This window comes from Ahaetulla prasina, chromosome 2 (genome assembly GCF_028640845.1).
Source record: "Ahaetulla prasina isolate Xishuangbanna chromosome 2, ASM2864084v1, whole genome shotgun sequence".
In the NCBI taxonomy this organism is placed as follows: Eukaryota; Metazoa; Chordata; class Lepidosauria; order Squamata; family Colubridae; genus Ahaetulla; species Ahaetulla prasina.
Window position 1 is genome coordinate 91,931,246 of NC_080540.1, and position 16,300 is coordinate 91,947,545.

Here is a 16,300-nt window from a genome sequence, read left to right on the forward strand (position 1 = left end):
AAAACCAACCAGTGAGGTTTGCCTTCCCTGCATGAATAGATGAAGAACCATGCCAGTCTTGCAAAGGGAATCAGTAGCCTGACCCATTGCCAGCATGCTACATTTTCTGATATTTTCGGAATTTGATATTGTTGAAGGAACATGTGGGAGCATTATGGGAGGCAATTTGATATTGATATTGTTGAAGAAACGTGACATTTTTCGGAATTTGATATTGTTAAAGAAATACGTGGGAGCATCATGGGAACCAAGCAACTTAGCCTGCAGTGCTCAATTATACCGAGTTGGATGTGGTGGGGAAGGTATAGTAGTTCAGTGGGATTTTTTTTTTGTTTTTATTTACATTTATATCCCGCCCTTCTCCGAAGACTCAGGGTGGCTTACAGTGTATAAGGCAATAGTCTCAATCTATTTGTATATTTACAAAGTCAACTTATTGCCCCCCCCCCAACAATCTGGGTCCTCATTTTACCTACCTTATAAAGGATGGAAGGCTGAGTCAACCTCGGGCCGGGCTTGAACCTGCAGTAATTGCAGGCTGCTGTGTTCTAATAACAGGCTTCTAACAGCCTGAGCTATCACGGCCCTTTTAAAGTTGACCACTTTAACTATATTGGAACACCTTCGTTCAGGTAAGATGAAAAGCACTCCTCTAAACCACTAAAAATTGCTCTCAGTTGATGATTTCAGTATTGGAATTAATTGGATCAATACTCTGACTCAGTACATTTCTAATATAGAAATGTACTTAGAAATGCACATTTCTAATATATTCAAAAGCCTATTTATGCTGCTTAGCTCCAAGGGTGATGGTGGCCAGAGATTTTTGTCCGTTTCTCACTAAGCAGATTCCTAAGCGAAATCTTTCCTTCCTGCACTATGCACAGAGGCCAAGGAAGAAAGAATAAATAAAAGCTGGTGCTGCCCTCTCTTGTTTCCACACTTCTTTTTCATTTTCACTAACAAAATGTTATGGTGAGGGGAGGAGTTGGAGACTTCCTGCTTTCTTGTTTTCTTTCAGCATCAGCTGTGGGACACAGAAAATGAGGAACAATTGCTAATTATTATTTGATTACCTCTTCTCACCACTGGGTTTCCTTTCTAATAAAAGGGGCAGTATTAAATAACCTTTTCAAATACCTGTGTATTCAGTGTCCTCTCTAGTTTGGCACAGAGGAGAGAGAGGAAGAGCTCTTATTTTCCTGCTTTATAAAGAGCCCTTTCAGAATCAAATGGCAAGCCAAACAAGTAATTTTGAAAAACAAGAATAGTGTAAAACATTGGGGATGTAAAAGGAAAAAAAATGCTGAGAGCCTTTGGGCATGCAGTACAGACATATCACAATTATTTTTATTCCTCCAGAGTACTATTTTTAAAAATGTGAAAAAGCAATGTAAACTGATATGCTTCCACAGTTATGTACAAGGGCTTTCCATTCATATAAAAACATATATATCCCCTCACAACAACAAAAGAATACTAGCATGTTTTTCAGTATTCTTGGATCAAAATATATTAATCTACTTTATGTTGAAGTGCTGTTTTGTATTAAATGTTAGTTCATTAATAAAATATTTATGCTATACAATAATGAGATAAATCCCACTATTCGGTGACAGACTCTTTTACGTGTTCATTTAGGAAATTCATTGATTTTGACAGACTTAACTTTCAAGAAAACTTCTGCCTAACCTTTCTTTTGTGTAGCCACTATCCCATCTCTCTTTTGTGTCCATTCTTGTGTGAGATCTATAGCTGTCTTTTAAATTAGTATAGAATATTGATACATTAAATATAGGAAGATATAGGAAAAATGCATGATAATTGGCTTCAGCTATGTAAAGTGAATGCAATTTGAAAGTTGGTTGTTTAATGCAATAAGACGGGGGTTGGACTAGAAGGCTCCAACTCTGTTGTTATATTATATTATATTATATTAAGATGGATGAATGATGGAAGTAAAATATGTGATGAAATGGAATAAGCTGCCCCTGTGGTGACAAGGAGATCAAACCCATTTTGATCACCTGTGTTATTACATTGTAAATTCCACAAGAGTATCAGGTTTGCTTATATTCTGCCTTTAATATTTAAATTTCCAGGACAGACAGACATCTTCTATGTGAACTATCTTCAGAACATGTTTAGAACACTTTCTCATGTGCTGCAGCCAAATTCTGTGTTGCCACAATTAAAATAAGTATAACTGGTCACAGAAATGACAATTTCTGTTTTATTTGTCACTCAATAAAACTGTCTTGTTTTAGGTGTTTTGGTTTCTATTTCATAGGTTCCATAGTAATATTTTAGATTTACACATGCACATGAATTAACACACCTTTTTAGTAGTGTATGCTACACTTTTTATTTGTTATTTTATATTTTATGTAATATTTTATCTCATCTATTTTATTTTACTTTGGTGTGTTTTTTTTATCAAACGTTACTTGTCATTGATTGAATAAACAATTATTTTGATTCACATAGTGGCCATTTCACTGAACGACAATCATTGGAAAGGAATACATTTGCTAAATGAGATTATATACATTAGGCAGAGGGCAGAGTAATATGAATAATTTGAATCTGAAATTTACATATTATAAAGACCATAATAGATACGGTTGACAATTAAAGAGGAGTGAATGCTTTTTAGATACAAATGTATGAAAAGCTAGAGCAAGTAAATGACTGTGTGCCTTCATAGAAAATGGAAATTAGAGATGGGGATAGGGATAGGGCTGCCGATATAATTGTATGTGTACAAGTGCTGATATTTATAAATAGACCATATATAATTTGTTGTGAGGCTTATTTATCAAAAGTAGCAAAATGTGTGTGTACAAAAAAAATCTTTTTGCCCATTTTGTGTGTCAGTGTCATTGGGTATGTCAGGAGAAATATAAAGCTGAGTTGAATGTGCTAGAATAGAGTGCTTGAAATTTGTGTGGTAAAGCTAACCTTACCACACAAAATTTAAATACTGTTGTAAATTAACTATATCAGGTACAGAAGTAAATTGAGGTAGGTTAATCAATGAGAATCAAATTGTAAAACAAATATATGAAGGAAAAGTGAATGGCTTACAAAAAAGAAAAAAACTGAGAAAATTGATTGTATGGAGTTGATGAGAAGCTTAAAATGGAGTTGTGTACGAACATGATGGAAGCAAGGATGATTTGTTAAATTGGAAAAATTTGGAGAAATATTATAAATAGTGTTGGTGTAAACTTTAGATTATTTTTTCTCAGTGATATTCAAAAACTAGTTGTCCATATTCAATTGCACTAAGAAAAGTCTACAGTTTATACAGGAAGCTGGTTGAGGGAAAACAGGAAGGAATAGGGAAGGGATACAAACACCTGTTCATTGCATAGAAAACAGTACACACGATAAGTTCTTGATATTGACAGATGGAACATGTTGGGAGAAAATCACATTTAAAAATAGCTGTTTGTTCGCACATTTATTTATTTTCAGTTTTCTTCTTGGTTTTTTCAGAGCTGCCTGTTTCAGCTTTGGATGCTTGGAAATTATAGTCCTGAATTCTTGAAGCTTGATCATCACAATTCCAGGCCTAATATTCAAAATAGCCAAAAAAAGTGGTAAGAATATGCCCTGTTAATACACACTTTCAAAGAGCAGGCAGAATTCACATAATTAACTACTTTTAGGTTCTAAAACATCCTCTCTACCAGAAAAATTAGCAGTCGTTCATACATTCTGAACTATAATACGTGGATATATACATGATGAGTTACATATTCATGTCAGTAAACTGTTTCAAAGGAAAGATGTGATTCTATCAAGATAAGAAAAGTAATTTTTACCTTGAAGGAATACTTCTTAGCATCTTAAAATTTCTCTTATGTTTTTTTCTTCTGTCACCTGCAAAGCTACAAGAGGTATCAGTGAAGTAAAGCATAGAAACCTTTTCATTAGTATGGGTAACTGCTAAAAGGAAAGTATTTCTTTGCAGTTTACCTCCTCTTAGCATTCCCCAGTATATTCAAAAGCAGGAGCCTGTAGCAATCACCCAAACCAGAAAAGGCTTCTGTGTAGTTGTTTGTAGAAGTCTTTGTTGAATTTTCAAGTGCTACAGAATACTGAGGAGAGCTGCTTTTCTCTGCTCTTAAAAACGAAGGGTTTATGTTGTTTATCAAGGGGGTGTTTTTCTTGAAATTTGAAACCTGAAGCAAAGCATCCTTTTGTAGATATGCACGTTTATAGTAACTAGTTTGTTGTTTCAAACTAGCCATTAGTTTGAAAACAATAATTTTTAAAGCATTGACTTCTCTTACCATTGCTTGAGTCCATGCAATATTTCTCTTGCTTTCTGCATATCTGTAAGAACATTCCCTCTTAAAATATTAGTTGACTGACTTACCAAGCATTTCATTGCTAATAAGACTTTTAAATACACACACTTGCTAGTACCCTAGAAAATACAGCCATTAAAACTTGACATGGTTTATGAAATAAAGCTTTCTATTTTTATATTAGTATTTACAAAATTTCTTCATACTCTATAAGATTTCTTTGACAATATTTTGTTTTATGGAGCTGCTTAAATTGTTAACTGGAAGAAAGTAGTACCACAATACAGAACAGCAAGTTGCTATACTTCAGTACTCCAATCAAAGCATGATGATAGACTACTTTGCTTTGCCTGAATACCTAATTCTCTATAGTGGTGGAGATAGCATCCAGGAATGGGTTGGCCTCATCTGTTCAGCTGATTGGACTGAGTCTGTCAAAGTTGTTAAACCCCACCTCTGTTGCTAGGGCTTCCCAGTTTTTGACTCAGTCCTTCAGTCTGGATAGACTTGTCAAAGGCTTCTCTTACAACTTTGTTTATTCCTGGATGCTTCATTACTGGAGAGGATTGTTTCTGGATGTTTATTCAGCCCTGATTAACTTCCTGAGTTTACCAGCAGACTCCCATTCGGGGTAGAGTCGCTGTGTGTTTCCCAACGGCGAGAGCTTTGGCTCCAGCCATTGGAGGGGCTTCTCTGCTGTCAGGCTAGTGTCAGTCTCTGTCACTTAGCCATCCTATCATCCATTGAGCTGAAGCCACTCCAGACAGACTGCAGAGTCTAGCACTCCCCTCTTACAGCAGGGATAGCCAGATGGAGGAGCTCCACACTCCCACTTGTCAGCGTGGAAGTTTGCCTTGTAGGAGTCTTGCACTCCCGAATCGGGTGAGTCGGGTGGTCATTTTAACACCGGGAAACTTGCTGCGCTGCCCTCAGGAAGTTCTTGGTGGTTTCACCCTGAAGGATCCCCCAGAGTGTGACATCACTCAGCCAGGGGGCGTTGGTCCACTTCGACCCTCAGTGGCTCCAACTGACCACCTGGCTCTTAGGTGGAGCGCTCTGAGGGGGGACAATTTTTCCTCCAGAGTCATCAAGACTATCTAGGCCTCTCGGAGACCTTCCACCGAGCGCATATATTCCACCACATGGAAAGCTTTTTGTGACTGGTGTATTAAGTCGGGTGTTTCTCCAGTAGACATATCAATAGCCCAGATCCTGGAATTCCTCCAGGACAGACTGGACAAGCGGCTATCACCCAACACCATCCAGAGGCAGGTGGCAGCCCTGTCCTCCGTATTAACTTGCAGATCTCTGGAGCCACTTGCCCAGCATCCCACAGTCCAAAGATTTATTAGGGGCACGACTAATCAATGCCTCCCGGTGGTGCACAGGGATCCCACCTGGGACCTGGCCCATATGAACCCTTATGATCTGCCAGTCTGCACCACCTTTCTAGTAAGGAGGTATTCTTGGTGGTAATTACATCAGCCACGCAGATTTCTGAGATCGCTGCTCTTTCAGTGAGGTCTGATCTGTGCGTTTTTCACACAGATCGGGTAATTTTGCGGTTGGATCCCTCCTTCATACCCAAGGTGAACACTTGGTTTCACAGGGCACAGGAACTGATCTTGCCCAACTTCTGCCCTAACTCAGTCTACCCCTTGGAAAAGAAGTGGCACACCTTGGACGTGAGGTGGGCTCTATGCATTTATGTTAAAAGGACTGCCAATCTGCGAAAAACAGAGGCATTGTTTATTTCCTTTGAACCAGTTTCCTTAGGTTCCAAGGTCACACCTTCTACAATTGGTCGGTGGCTTTGACTAACCATCGCCAAGGCATATGAGCTACAGTCCCTGCAAGACCCACACGAGTGACAGCACACTCAACACAGACCGCGGCTGCAACTGCGGCATGGGTGACACAGGCCTCTCTGGAGGAGGTCTGCAGAACAGCCACTTGGTCTTCCCCTTCTCCATTTGTTAAGTATTATAGATTGGACATATTTGCCTCGGCGGAGGCGGCATTCAATCACCGGGTCCTTCAACGTGTACATACGGAGGGGGAGACCTCTGATCAGATTGTAGCCCACCCATGAGGACAGTCAGCTTTGGTATATCCCATTCCTGGATGCTATCTCCACCACTGTGGAGAAGGGGTGTTGGTCTTACCTGATACGCTCCTTCTCCAGCCCCACCCTAATGGCTGTCTGCTCATCGGTCACCAAGACTGGTCTGCAATAACGACACGTCGAGTCTGTTATTTTGTGTTCATCAAAAGCTTGGCAGTCCTATCAACAGAGGCATGGCTTAACAACTTTGACAGACTCAGTCCAATCAGCTGAACAGATGGGGACAACCGATTCCAGGATGCTATGTCCTCCCAACAAGAAAGAGCATATAGACCAACGCCCCTTTCAAAGAATTGTCTTCTGCCCATGTGCGTAGAAGATCATTGAAGGCATGCAAAACAGTTGTTTCAACACAATGGTTGCTGCTTTTGAAGTTATATCAAAGGAGCTCTTCTCCTTCTTCACCTGGCAAGCAACCATACAAATACGGTCTTTACTACAGAACAAAAAAAATTGTTCTAGCAACATATTTAAAAAGTGTTCCTTGTGATTCAGTGGCTTTCTACGGAGACTTGGTTCAGAATTTGAGTTTAGATCAGGAGTGGGCAACCTATAATGACACCTCTAGTGATGGAATGAGAGCATAATGTTGTAAATCATTGATGTTTCTAAAATTGTCTTTACTAGTGCATGGGATTTCTGCATCTATGGATCTATACAGATAGTCCTTGATTTACAACCACTATTGAGCCCAAAATTTCTGTTGCTTCTGTTGTTTGAGACAGTTGTTAAGTGAGTTTTGCCCCATTAAGACCTTTTTTTGACAGCTTTGTTAAGCAAATCATTGCAATTGTTAAGTTATTAACACAGTTGTTAAGTGAATCTGACTTCCTCATTGACTTTGCTTGACCCCAGGACACTGCACCTGTCATAAATATGTGATAGCTGCCAACTGTGTGAATTTTGAACATGTGACCATGGAGAGACTGCAACAGTCATAAGTGTGAAAAGTCACACAGATGCCTAAGTCACTTTTTTTCAGTGTCATTGTAACTTTGGTCAGTAAACGAACTGTTATAAGTCAAAGACGATCTGTATAGCCCTTGTACAAGTACTTGCATTGTAACTTCCAGTTATAACATTGTACAATCAAAATTTGGTGTCAGAATAATCAAATTTTTGGCTTTAGGGGCTTTCCCAAACTCAAAAAAACAGAAATTGTGGCATTGTAATATTCTTTAATTGCCCAAATTATAGTAATATGAAATGTTATTGTTTCTGTATTGTTGATTTTTTTTTGTTTTCAACTTGTATGTTGTTTAGAGTTGAAAAACCAAATTTGCATAAAAAGATTCCCAATAAATGAAACAATAGAACCCTGAAAAGATTCCTGAAAAAGTAAATAAACCCCACCTCAATGATATCACCACACCATTGGATAACTTTATATGGTTCCTCTGTAAGGTTGGGGGATTGAATTGTATATGTAATTTGAATTGTATATTCAAATATTATTTATCCTGATCTAGATGATCGCATACAATACAAATATTGTCAACAGGGTAGAGACACAGAAGTCTCTTCCTGCTCATTTACTATATCTGAATCTTATTTATTTATGAAGGAAAAACATCCTTTATATCCAGTTGTGTCCATCCATCAAGTTTACAGACATTGCTGGCAGATCAGTTTTCTCAATCCTCTCTCTTGCATTCTGTGGAATAAATCTGAGATGTGCAGGAGAACAAGAAGAACTCCTTATGTCCATACAGTGGAAATATGTAGATTCTTTGTATGTAGTTTTTCATGTAAATATATTCATCAACTGAGAGAAAAACAGAATGTTGCTTCCAGAGATTAGCAACACATTTGTGGAACAGTGTGCTGGCAAGGCATTAATATTTTAAAATACTAGCAGTTCTATTTGCCCTAATACAATGCTTTGACAGTTTGGATCTGAACTTTAGTATAATGGTTACTTTAAATTCTGTTAATTATTGCTACATATTGTTTATAAAGCACAGAAAATGAGAGGTTGGGTTAATGAAGTATTTCTGTTTAGAGAATTGCTTTTACTTATATTTTGCTAATATTCACTGTAATTCAAGACAAATGTGGTTTCAGACCAAAGCAATAACTTCACAAGTTTTATTTAGGAGCCATAGCAAGAGGATCCCTAGCAATATCAGAAATCTGGATGGTCCTAACAGCAACGAAGTATAGATTTATTTTCAGTTAATTTATCATACATTTCTATTTGTGATAAAGTACTATTAAATTATCCTTATATAAATTCTTCATAATATTGGATTTCTATCCTAAATTGGCTTCCTAGAGTATTGGGGAATGTTAACCATTAAAAAATATTAAAATATTCTAATACAAGGAAATACCTAGATTTGGGATAAGAATATGGGATTTAAAATTTATTAAATTTATTTTAAAAAATTGTGATAATTATTAGAACTTTTTGTGATAATCATTTTTAAAATATTTCAATGTCACTAAATTAATCATAAATAAACTTGATAACTACAGTTATACTATACTAAAATTAGACCATACTGATTGTAAAGTTTCCACACTGTATTTCATGTATTACTATCTTTGGTGAGAATGCTAAATTAGAATTTGGCATATTTTTTTTTTGCTTGAAAGCTCTTAAGGAATGAGAAAAATCACCAAACAATATTTTATTACCTAATCTTGATGTTGGTTTATTGCCCATTTTTCTTAATAATAATGGCAATGAGCAATAAGAATTGATTCAGTGATTGCTGTTGGTTTCCAGATTTGTTAATGCAGAATGAGAGGATTTTTTTCCTTAATAGATTATCTTTATATTTTAATTACAAATATTTAATACAGATATTTAATTTCATTCAAAAATTAATGTTGCTTGATGAGGGGTTATATTTTATAACTATCGTTTCTACAAAATAAAATCATTTTTAATGAAGACCCCTAAAATGTCAATGTTGATAAAAACTTTTTTCTCTTTTGCATACTTCAGCTATCAAAATAATTACAGTTCTAGATTTCTTTTGATTGTAAAAGCATAATATTCAGAGTAAAAAACTGAACTGTAAACTTTCTTTTCATAATACATTTTAGCAATCAGAAGTCATGATACCGATGTTTTTTGTTTGTGTAATTGAAATAAATTCTATACCCTGTTATTTTTAGGACTACTTCTACCTTTTTCATTTTTGCTTTTTTTTCTCTGTCATTATTATTTATTTTTATGCACAAACTCTTTAAGTTCATTTACTGCATTGTTAAAAACATACCATATGGTAGTTTGTTAAACATTCTTCATTATCTGTTCTTTTTTAAGAATGTCACAATTCACCAAAAAAAGCTTTTTTAATGAAACCACTTCAGTGATTTTCATAACTGTAACAAATACTACATCTAGCTACAAATTATATCTAGCTGTAACACAAATATTATATAATATTATATTATCTGGCATATAATATAGAATAGAATAGAATAGAATAGAATAGAATTTTATTGGCCAAGTGTGATTGGACACACAAGGAATTTGTCTTGGTGCATATGCTCTCAGTGTACATAAAAGAAAAGATACGTTCATCAAGGTACAACAAGGTACAAAAGATACGTTCAACAAGGTACAACAAGGTACAACAACAAGGTACAACATTATTGTAAGGTACAAGGTAATATGTGTATTACAGTATGATAGGATAGAATTTAAGGCACTTATGATACTTTGCATTAAACATTAAATGTTTCTTGAAGCTACATTTGTTATTTCTTGAAGTCTACCATTGAAATTACAGGAAACTATGTAGCATTTAGACCAGTTACTCTAATTTGGCCTAAGGAGCAAGGCATCTGACCACATAGACTTCTTACCCTGGAACAAAGTTGCCCTACTTAACTATTTGCCTAGAGCATGTCATCATGATCACCTCTGTTTCATTGTAAGGATACTATAAGACAGCCTGAAAATAAGTTTAGACAGTCTAGTGTGACAGAGAAGTTAATATAATATAATATAATATAACAACAGAGTTGGAAGGGACCTTGGAGGCCTTCTAGTCCAACCCCCTGCCCAGGCAGGAAACCCTACACCATCTCAGTCAGATGGTTATCCAACATTTTCTTAAAAATTTCCAGTGTTGGAGCATTCACAACTTCTGCAGGCAAGTCGTTCCACTTATTAATTGTTCTAACTGTCAGGAAATTTCTCCTTAGTTCTAAGTTGCTTCTTTCCTTGATCAGTTTCCACCCATTGGTTCTTGTTCTACCCTCAGGTGCTTTGGAGAACAGCCCGACTCCTTCTTCTTTGTGGCAACCCCTGAGATATTGGAACACTGCTAACATGTCTCCCCTAGTCCTTCTTTTTATTAAACTAGACATACCCAGTTCCTGCAACCGTTCTTCATATGTTTTAGCCTCCAGTCCCCCAATCATCTTTGTTGCTCTTCTCTGCACTCTTTTTTATACCAGAACAAGCCATTCCATGCTGTTAATGTAGATTATGTGGAACAGGCAATTTGAGATAACGTGTTTCAGATCAGCAATCTCGTAACTCCAATTGGTCCACTAGATGTGTCCTGGAAAATTACTACCTTCTGTCCACTCACTGGGCTCTGTTTCTGTTCTGCATACTGTTTTGACTGAAGAAAACCCATATAGTGCATTATTATAGAGCTCCAAGTGATTTGCTGCAATATAATGTAATCTTTTATAATTTATGGAATGAGGCAAGAGCTTAGGTACTGTAAAATAGTCTAACAATTACAGTAAGGTTCATCTATTCTGCCAGCAAGAAAACCCCTAAGGGTGTAAGGTATGTTATATAATCAGATCTGAAATTAGAAGTTTGCAGACATACATTTATTTATTTATTTATTTTATTTATTTAATTTTGTCATAACAATATACACAAGCATAACAAGCAAAACTCAAAAGATTATATAATATATAAACATATATATGAGGAGAAACAAGGTAGTATAAGCATTTATATATATTTGTTTTCTGAGGTATATATGGTATATATATGGTATATATGGTATATATGGGAAGAAACAATAGGACAGGAACGGTAGGCACATTTGTGCTCTTATGCACGCCCCTTAGAGTCCTCTTAGGAATGTGGTGAGGTCAACAGTGGATAGATTTTTAATAAAACTTTTGGGGTTAGGAGAAGAGACCACAAAGTCAGGTAATGCATTCCAAGCATAGATAATTCTGTTACAGAAATCGTGTTTTCTGCAATTTAAACTGGTGTGGTTGACATTAAGTTTAAATCTGTTGGTAGCTCTTGTTTATTGTAGTTGAAACTGAAGTAGTCATTGGCAGGAAGGACATTATAACGGATGATTCTATGAGCTAAACCCAGGTCCTGTCGAAGGCGACGAAGTTACATACATACATACATCTCTGACATCTCTCTCTTTCTCTCATACACACATGTTAATCGTATCAGTAGCATTTATTTGTTATAATAATTAGTATTGTATGATAGATTTGTTATGATACCAAATAGCCAGAATGCTTAGGGGCACATTAAATTTATGCATAATGGAAAACAAGTGGTTACAATGATGCTAAAATTTAAGTACTGTGTTATATGGATCAACCTTTTAGATCAGGGGTGTCAAAACTCACATTGTCATGGCATTGTCATGTGACGTATCATGACTTCCCCCCCCCTTCGCTAAACTGGCCGTGGGTGTGGCCAGCATGTGATGCATCTGGCCCACGGGACATAACTTTGACACCCCTGACTTATAGCAATCAAATCTCTTTGAAGATAATTTTATTTGTATGCTGACAAGCAATAGTACAGTATATACTGGGTTCCTAGCAAAGCTTTGATACTTTGCTGAGCAGCTATGAACAAAAGCAGAACCAGGGCTTTTATATTATTGGCCTGCTACATTACAAGGCAAAGAAAGGCAACAACAAAACAAAGAAAAGGGAAAACATGGTGGAACCAGTGAATAGAAATAAGTTGCTTGGGCACTACACAATGATGGGTTGCCTCCGGTTTGGACCGGTTCACAAGAACCGGTAGTAAAACCAGCGGGAGGCTCTGGCCACTGACCTGGATGTCATCAGGAAGTTTCTGCGCATGCGCAGAAGTGTGCGCGCATGATCCCATTGCGAACCGGTAGTAAAGATAAGTAGGATCCACCCCTGGCAGTACAGCTTGTTGTGAATGTTTTCTTCAAGGGCACTTTAAGCAATTCATATGTGGGAGGGACACCTTATAGGGTGATGTGTAGAGTGCTGTAAGAGGAAGGGTGATACCTATTACTCATTAAAGATTGATTCATCGGACCTATAAAAATGTAACTTGGAGATTTTAAAATCTCCAACTAAATCTGGAGCACATTATGGAAAGTTAACATTTGGAAGCAGCAGGCATGTTCTTAGGGCAGGGGTCTTCAACCTTGGCAACTTTAAGACTTGTGGACTTCAAATCCCACAATTCCTCAGGCAGCCTGGCTGGCTGAGGAATTCTGGGAGTTGAAGACCCCTGACTTAGGGAGTGTGCAGATGAGTTGGCTTATGTTCTTACAGATATTTTCAATCTGCAGCAGATAGTGGCAGTTTCTCACTACCCGATCGTGTTATAAGACTGCCATTATTTTGCCAGTGCCAAAAAAGTCTACAATTACAGGTCTTAATGTCTGGTTGCACTTACATCCATCATTATGAAATATTTTGAGAGGCTGTTAAAGGACATTATTGTATCCAGACTCCCTACAGCATTTGACTCTCTTCAGCCTCATCTTAAACATAGGAAAAAATAAAGAGATCATTGTTGATTTCAGAAAAGGCAAGCAAAGCCATAGACCCGTGTATTAATGATTCACCTATTGAGATGGTTAGCAGCATCAAGTTTCTGGGTGTGCAGCTAATGAGTAGGCTAACTTGGTCGCTCAACAGTGAGACACTGGTGAAGCGGGTTCAGCAGTGCCTGCATTTTCTGTGTCGCCTGAGAAAAGTACATCTTCCTTCCCTGTCCTTACCACTTTCTATAGAGGGACAATTAAGAGCATCCTGTCATATGGCATTACTGTTGATTTCAGAAAAGGCAAGCAAAGCCATAGACCCGTGTATTAATGATTCACCTATTGAGATGGTTAGCAGCATCAAGTTTCTGGGTGTGCAGCTAATGAGTAGGCTAGCTTGGTCGCTCAACAGTGAGACACTGGTGAAGCGGGTTCAGCAGTGCCTGCATTTTCTGTGTCGCCTGAGAAAAGTACATCTTCCTTCCCCTGTCCTTACCACTTTCTATAGAGGGACAATTAAGAGCATCCTGTCATATGGCATTACTGTCTGATTTGGAAGCATTACTGCTTCAGACAGGAAGCTAGTTCAGAAAATGGTGAGGATGGCAGAAAAGATAATTGGTAGTTCACTCCCTTCTATCCAGGACATAGCATATAAGCAATGCTTAAGCAGGGTCCACAAGATTGTCTGGCCCGCTGCACATTCTCTTCATGACCTATTTTCCTTGTTACCTTCTGGGAGGAGGTTTCATGGTATCTGAAGCAGAAGATCTAGATTTGTCACGGTTTTGTTCCATATAATATCAATCTTGTGAACTCTCAAGTTTCCTGTCTGTGGAGATTCTCAGTCTTCCAGGTCATGGTTGTCCCAAAGGAGCTTTTTCAAGAGGCAATTGGACTTTCTGATTTTTCTTTGAAGACGTTTCACTTCAGCTGAGAGCTGAAGAAACTTCTTGGATGAGAAGTGAAACGTCTTCAAAGAAAAATCAGAAAGTACAGTTGCCTCTTGAAAAAGTACCTTTGGAATCTCAATTTTCCTCCTTCTGCTATGTATTCAAAATGGACAATGAGATGTGTGTGTGTATGTAGCATGTGTATATCTATATTATATATGTGTATGGGTAGATGTATGCTTTCTTTTGAGAGCAGGCAACAGAATTTCTTTTTTGATATGTGCCACAGTAAAAAGTGACAATAAAGGTTATCTATCTTAAAAGATGTTTCACATTTCAAAAATTCTTTTCACACAGATCCTGAAAACTGCCAAATTCTGAGATAAAGACTACATGACACTACAACATGAGCGAGAATAAATGTGACACACAGTTTTACAGTGTTCAAGTTGCCGATTCAACATTCACTGTACTAAAACGCTACCAGCAATTGAAACCTATTGGCTCTGGGGCTCAAGGCATTGTGTGGTGAGTAGGCAAACAAATAGCAGCATCTATCTTTTCTTGGTTAATCCCAAAAAAATTTAGTGGGGTTATTTGTATGGGGAGCCCCCAAGAAATCCTAGGACAGTAGGCTAAATTATTCAAAAAATAACCTGGCAATTGACAATGGCAAAACAGTTAGATATTGCTAACAAGCAAGCTGTTACAGTGTGTTCATCAAGTCTCAGAAACAAGCTTGACTTGAGAGTCTTCATCTTTTATTTGCAAACACTAATATAAACAACTGCTAAAGTACAGTCCACCTCTAGGAATAGTAAAATAGTAAAGTGCTAAAATTACCAAAATTTTAAATACCTCATATATAAGAAAATTGTTAGATGGTTTGTGGCTGGGTCTTCCCACTGCCAATGTCACCCCTCCCCCCCCCAACCATGATGGTCATTCAGCCTAAAGGGATATGGGAAAAATACGACTGATGTTTATGAGGCTACCAAAATAAACATATGCACATTGTACAGCTTACATCTCTAATTGAATCAGGAATTAGGATCGTTAAATTGTGGCTTAAGCAGGTCACCATGTGATTGTGCCTGATTTTACAACCTTGTTTGGGGCAGTCATTAAGTGAATGCTATGGTGGCTAAGCAAGTCCATTTTTCCCAGTGAATATTTTTTGTTGAAAACTGGGAGTAAACACCAGCAACCAGCAAAAATCTCTGAAAATCAACCATGTGTCCATAGACCTTGCAAATGGTTGTAAATATGAGCTGGTTGCCAAGCACCAAAATATAATTATGTGACTATGAGCTGTGTGCGACTGTTGGTACTTCGAAAAAAGGCTGTAATAGCTCTGGAGAGATCAGTTGTAACTTTGAGCAATTGTTAAGCAACTGGTCATTAAGCAAGGACTATATTTTAATTACTCAGCCAAAAAACAGCATCTAACTCTTGGCATTCACTTTAAGGAACAGCCAGATGACTTACATAGTGGCCAAAATTGTGGAAACCTTTTGGGAAAAATGTATTTTTGAGGTTTGATGGCTAATAAAATGTATTTTTGGGGGAAGTTTCAAGATAATCATATTCCACTGCTGGAATGGCCTGGGAATAGCCCAGACCTTAACCCAATTGAAAATCTATGCAGCCAACTAAAGAAACTTGTTAGTCAGAAACAATCCAGCAATAAAACCCAGTTAATAGAAGCAATCATTCAATCTTGGTTTCACATTATGACAGCTGCAGAACTAAAAGACTTGGTTCACTCCATTGGAAGATGTTGTAAGGCCGTAATTCATGCTTAAGGTTACCCAACTATTAACTGACATAGTGATAATTTTTGTATATCTCGTTTTTCTACGTGTTTCACTTTTCTTCTTTATACTGTAACTGCTATTCTAATAGCAAATCCTTCATAAAAGTTATTGCATTACATTCTTGATTAAATTATCTTTCCATTGATATATAATTTTATGGTAATACTCCAAAAAAAGTGGTGTTATTAGCCAGTTTTAGAAAATAAACTTTTCCTAAAAGGTTTCCACAATTTTGGCCACTACTGTATTTAGCTCTGTAGGAACAGGTGTTTGAGCAAACTAAAGATGGTAACAAACAAAGTAGATGAATTTAGATTAGGGAACAGATGAGGGAAGGTAGCTAGCATTGGGGCAGTGTGACATCCTTGGCAAATTGCACAATTTGTAATTTACAATTGTATGTTTATGCCAGTCCTGTTATCCATGG

General features: G+C 37.2%; 1 protein-coding gene across 3 annotated transcripts in view; it reads left to right on the plus strand.

Annotated features, from left to right (window-relative positions):
* MAPK9 (mitogen-activated protein kinase 9) overlaps positions 1-16,300 on the plus strand; it is a 43,718-nt gene that overhangs the window by 3,995 nt on the left and 23,423 nt on the right. For 2 of the 3 annotated variants that reach the window (XM_058168289.1, XM_058168291.1), the window contains exons 2-3: positions 3,502-3,605; positions 14,414-14,584. In XM_058168289.1, coding sequence (XP_058024272.1) covers positions 14,463-14,584 — 122 coding nt within the window. In that variant the 5' untranslated portion in view covers positions 3,502-3,605; positions 14,414-14,462. The remainder of the gene's footprint in view (positions 1-3,501; positions 3,606-14,413; positions 14,585-16,300) is intronic. The other variant, XM_058168290.1, reaches the window with a different exon arrangement.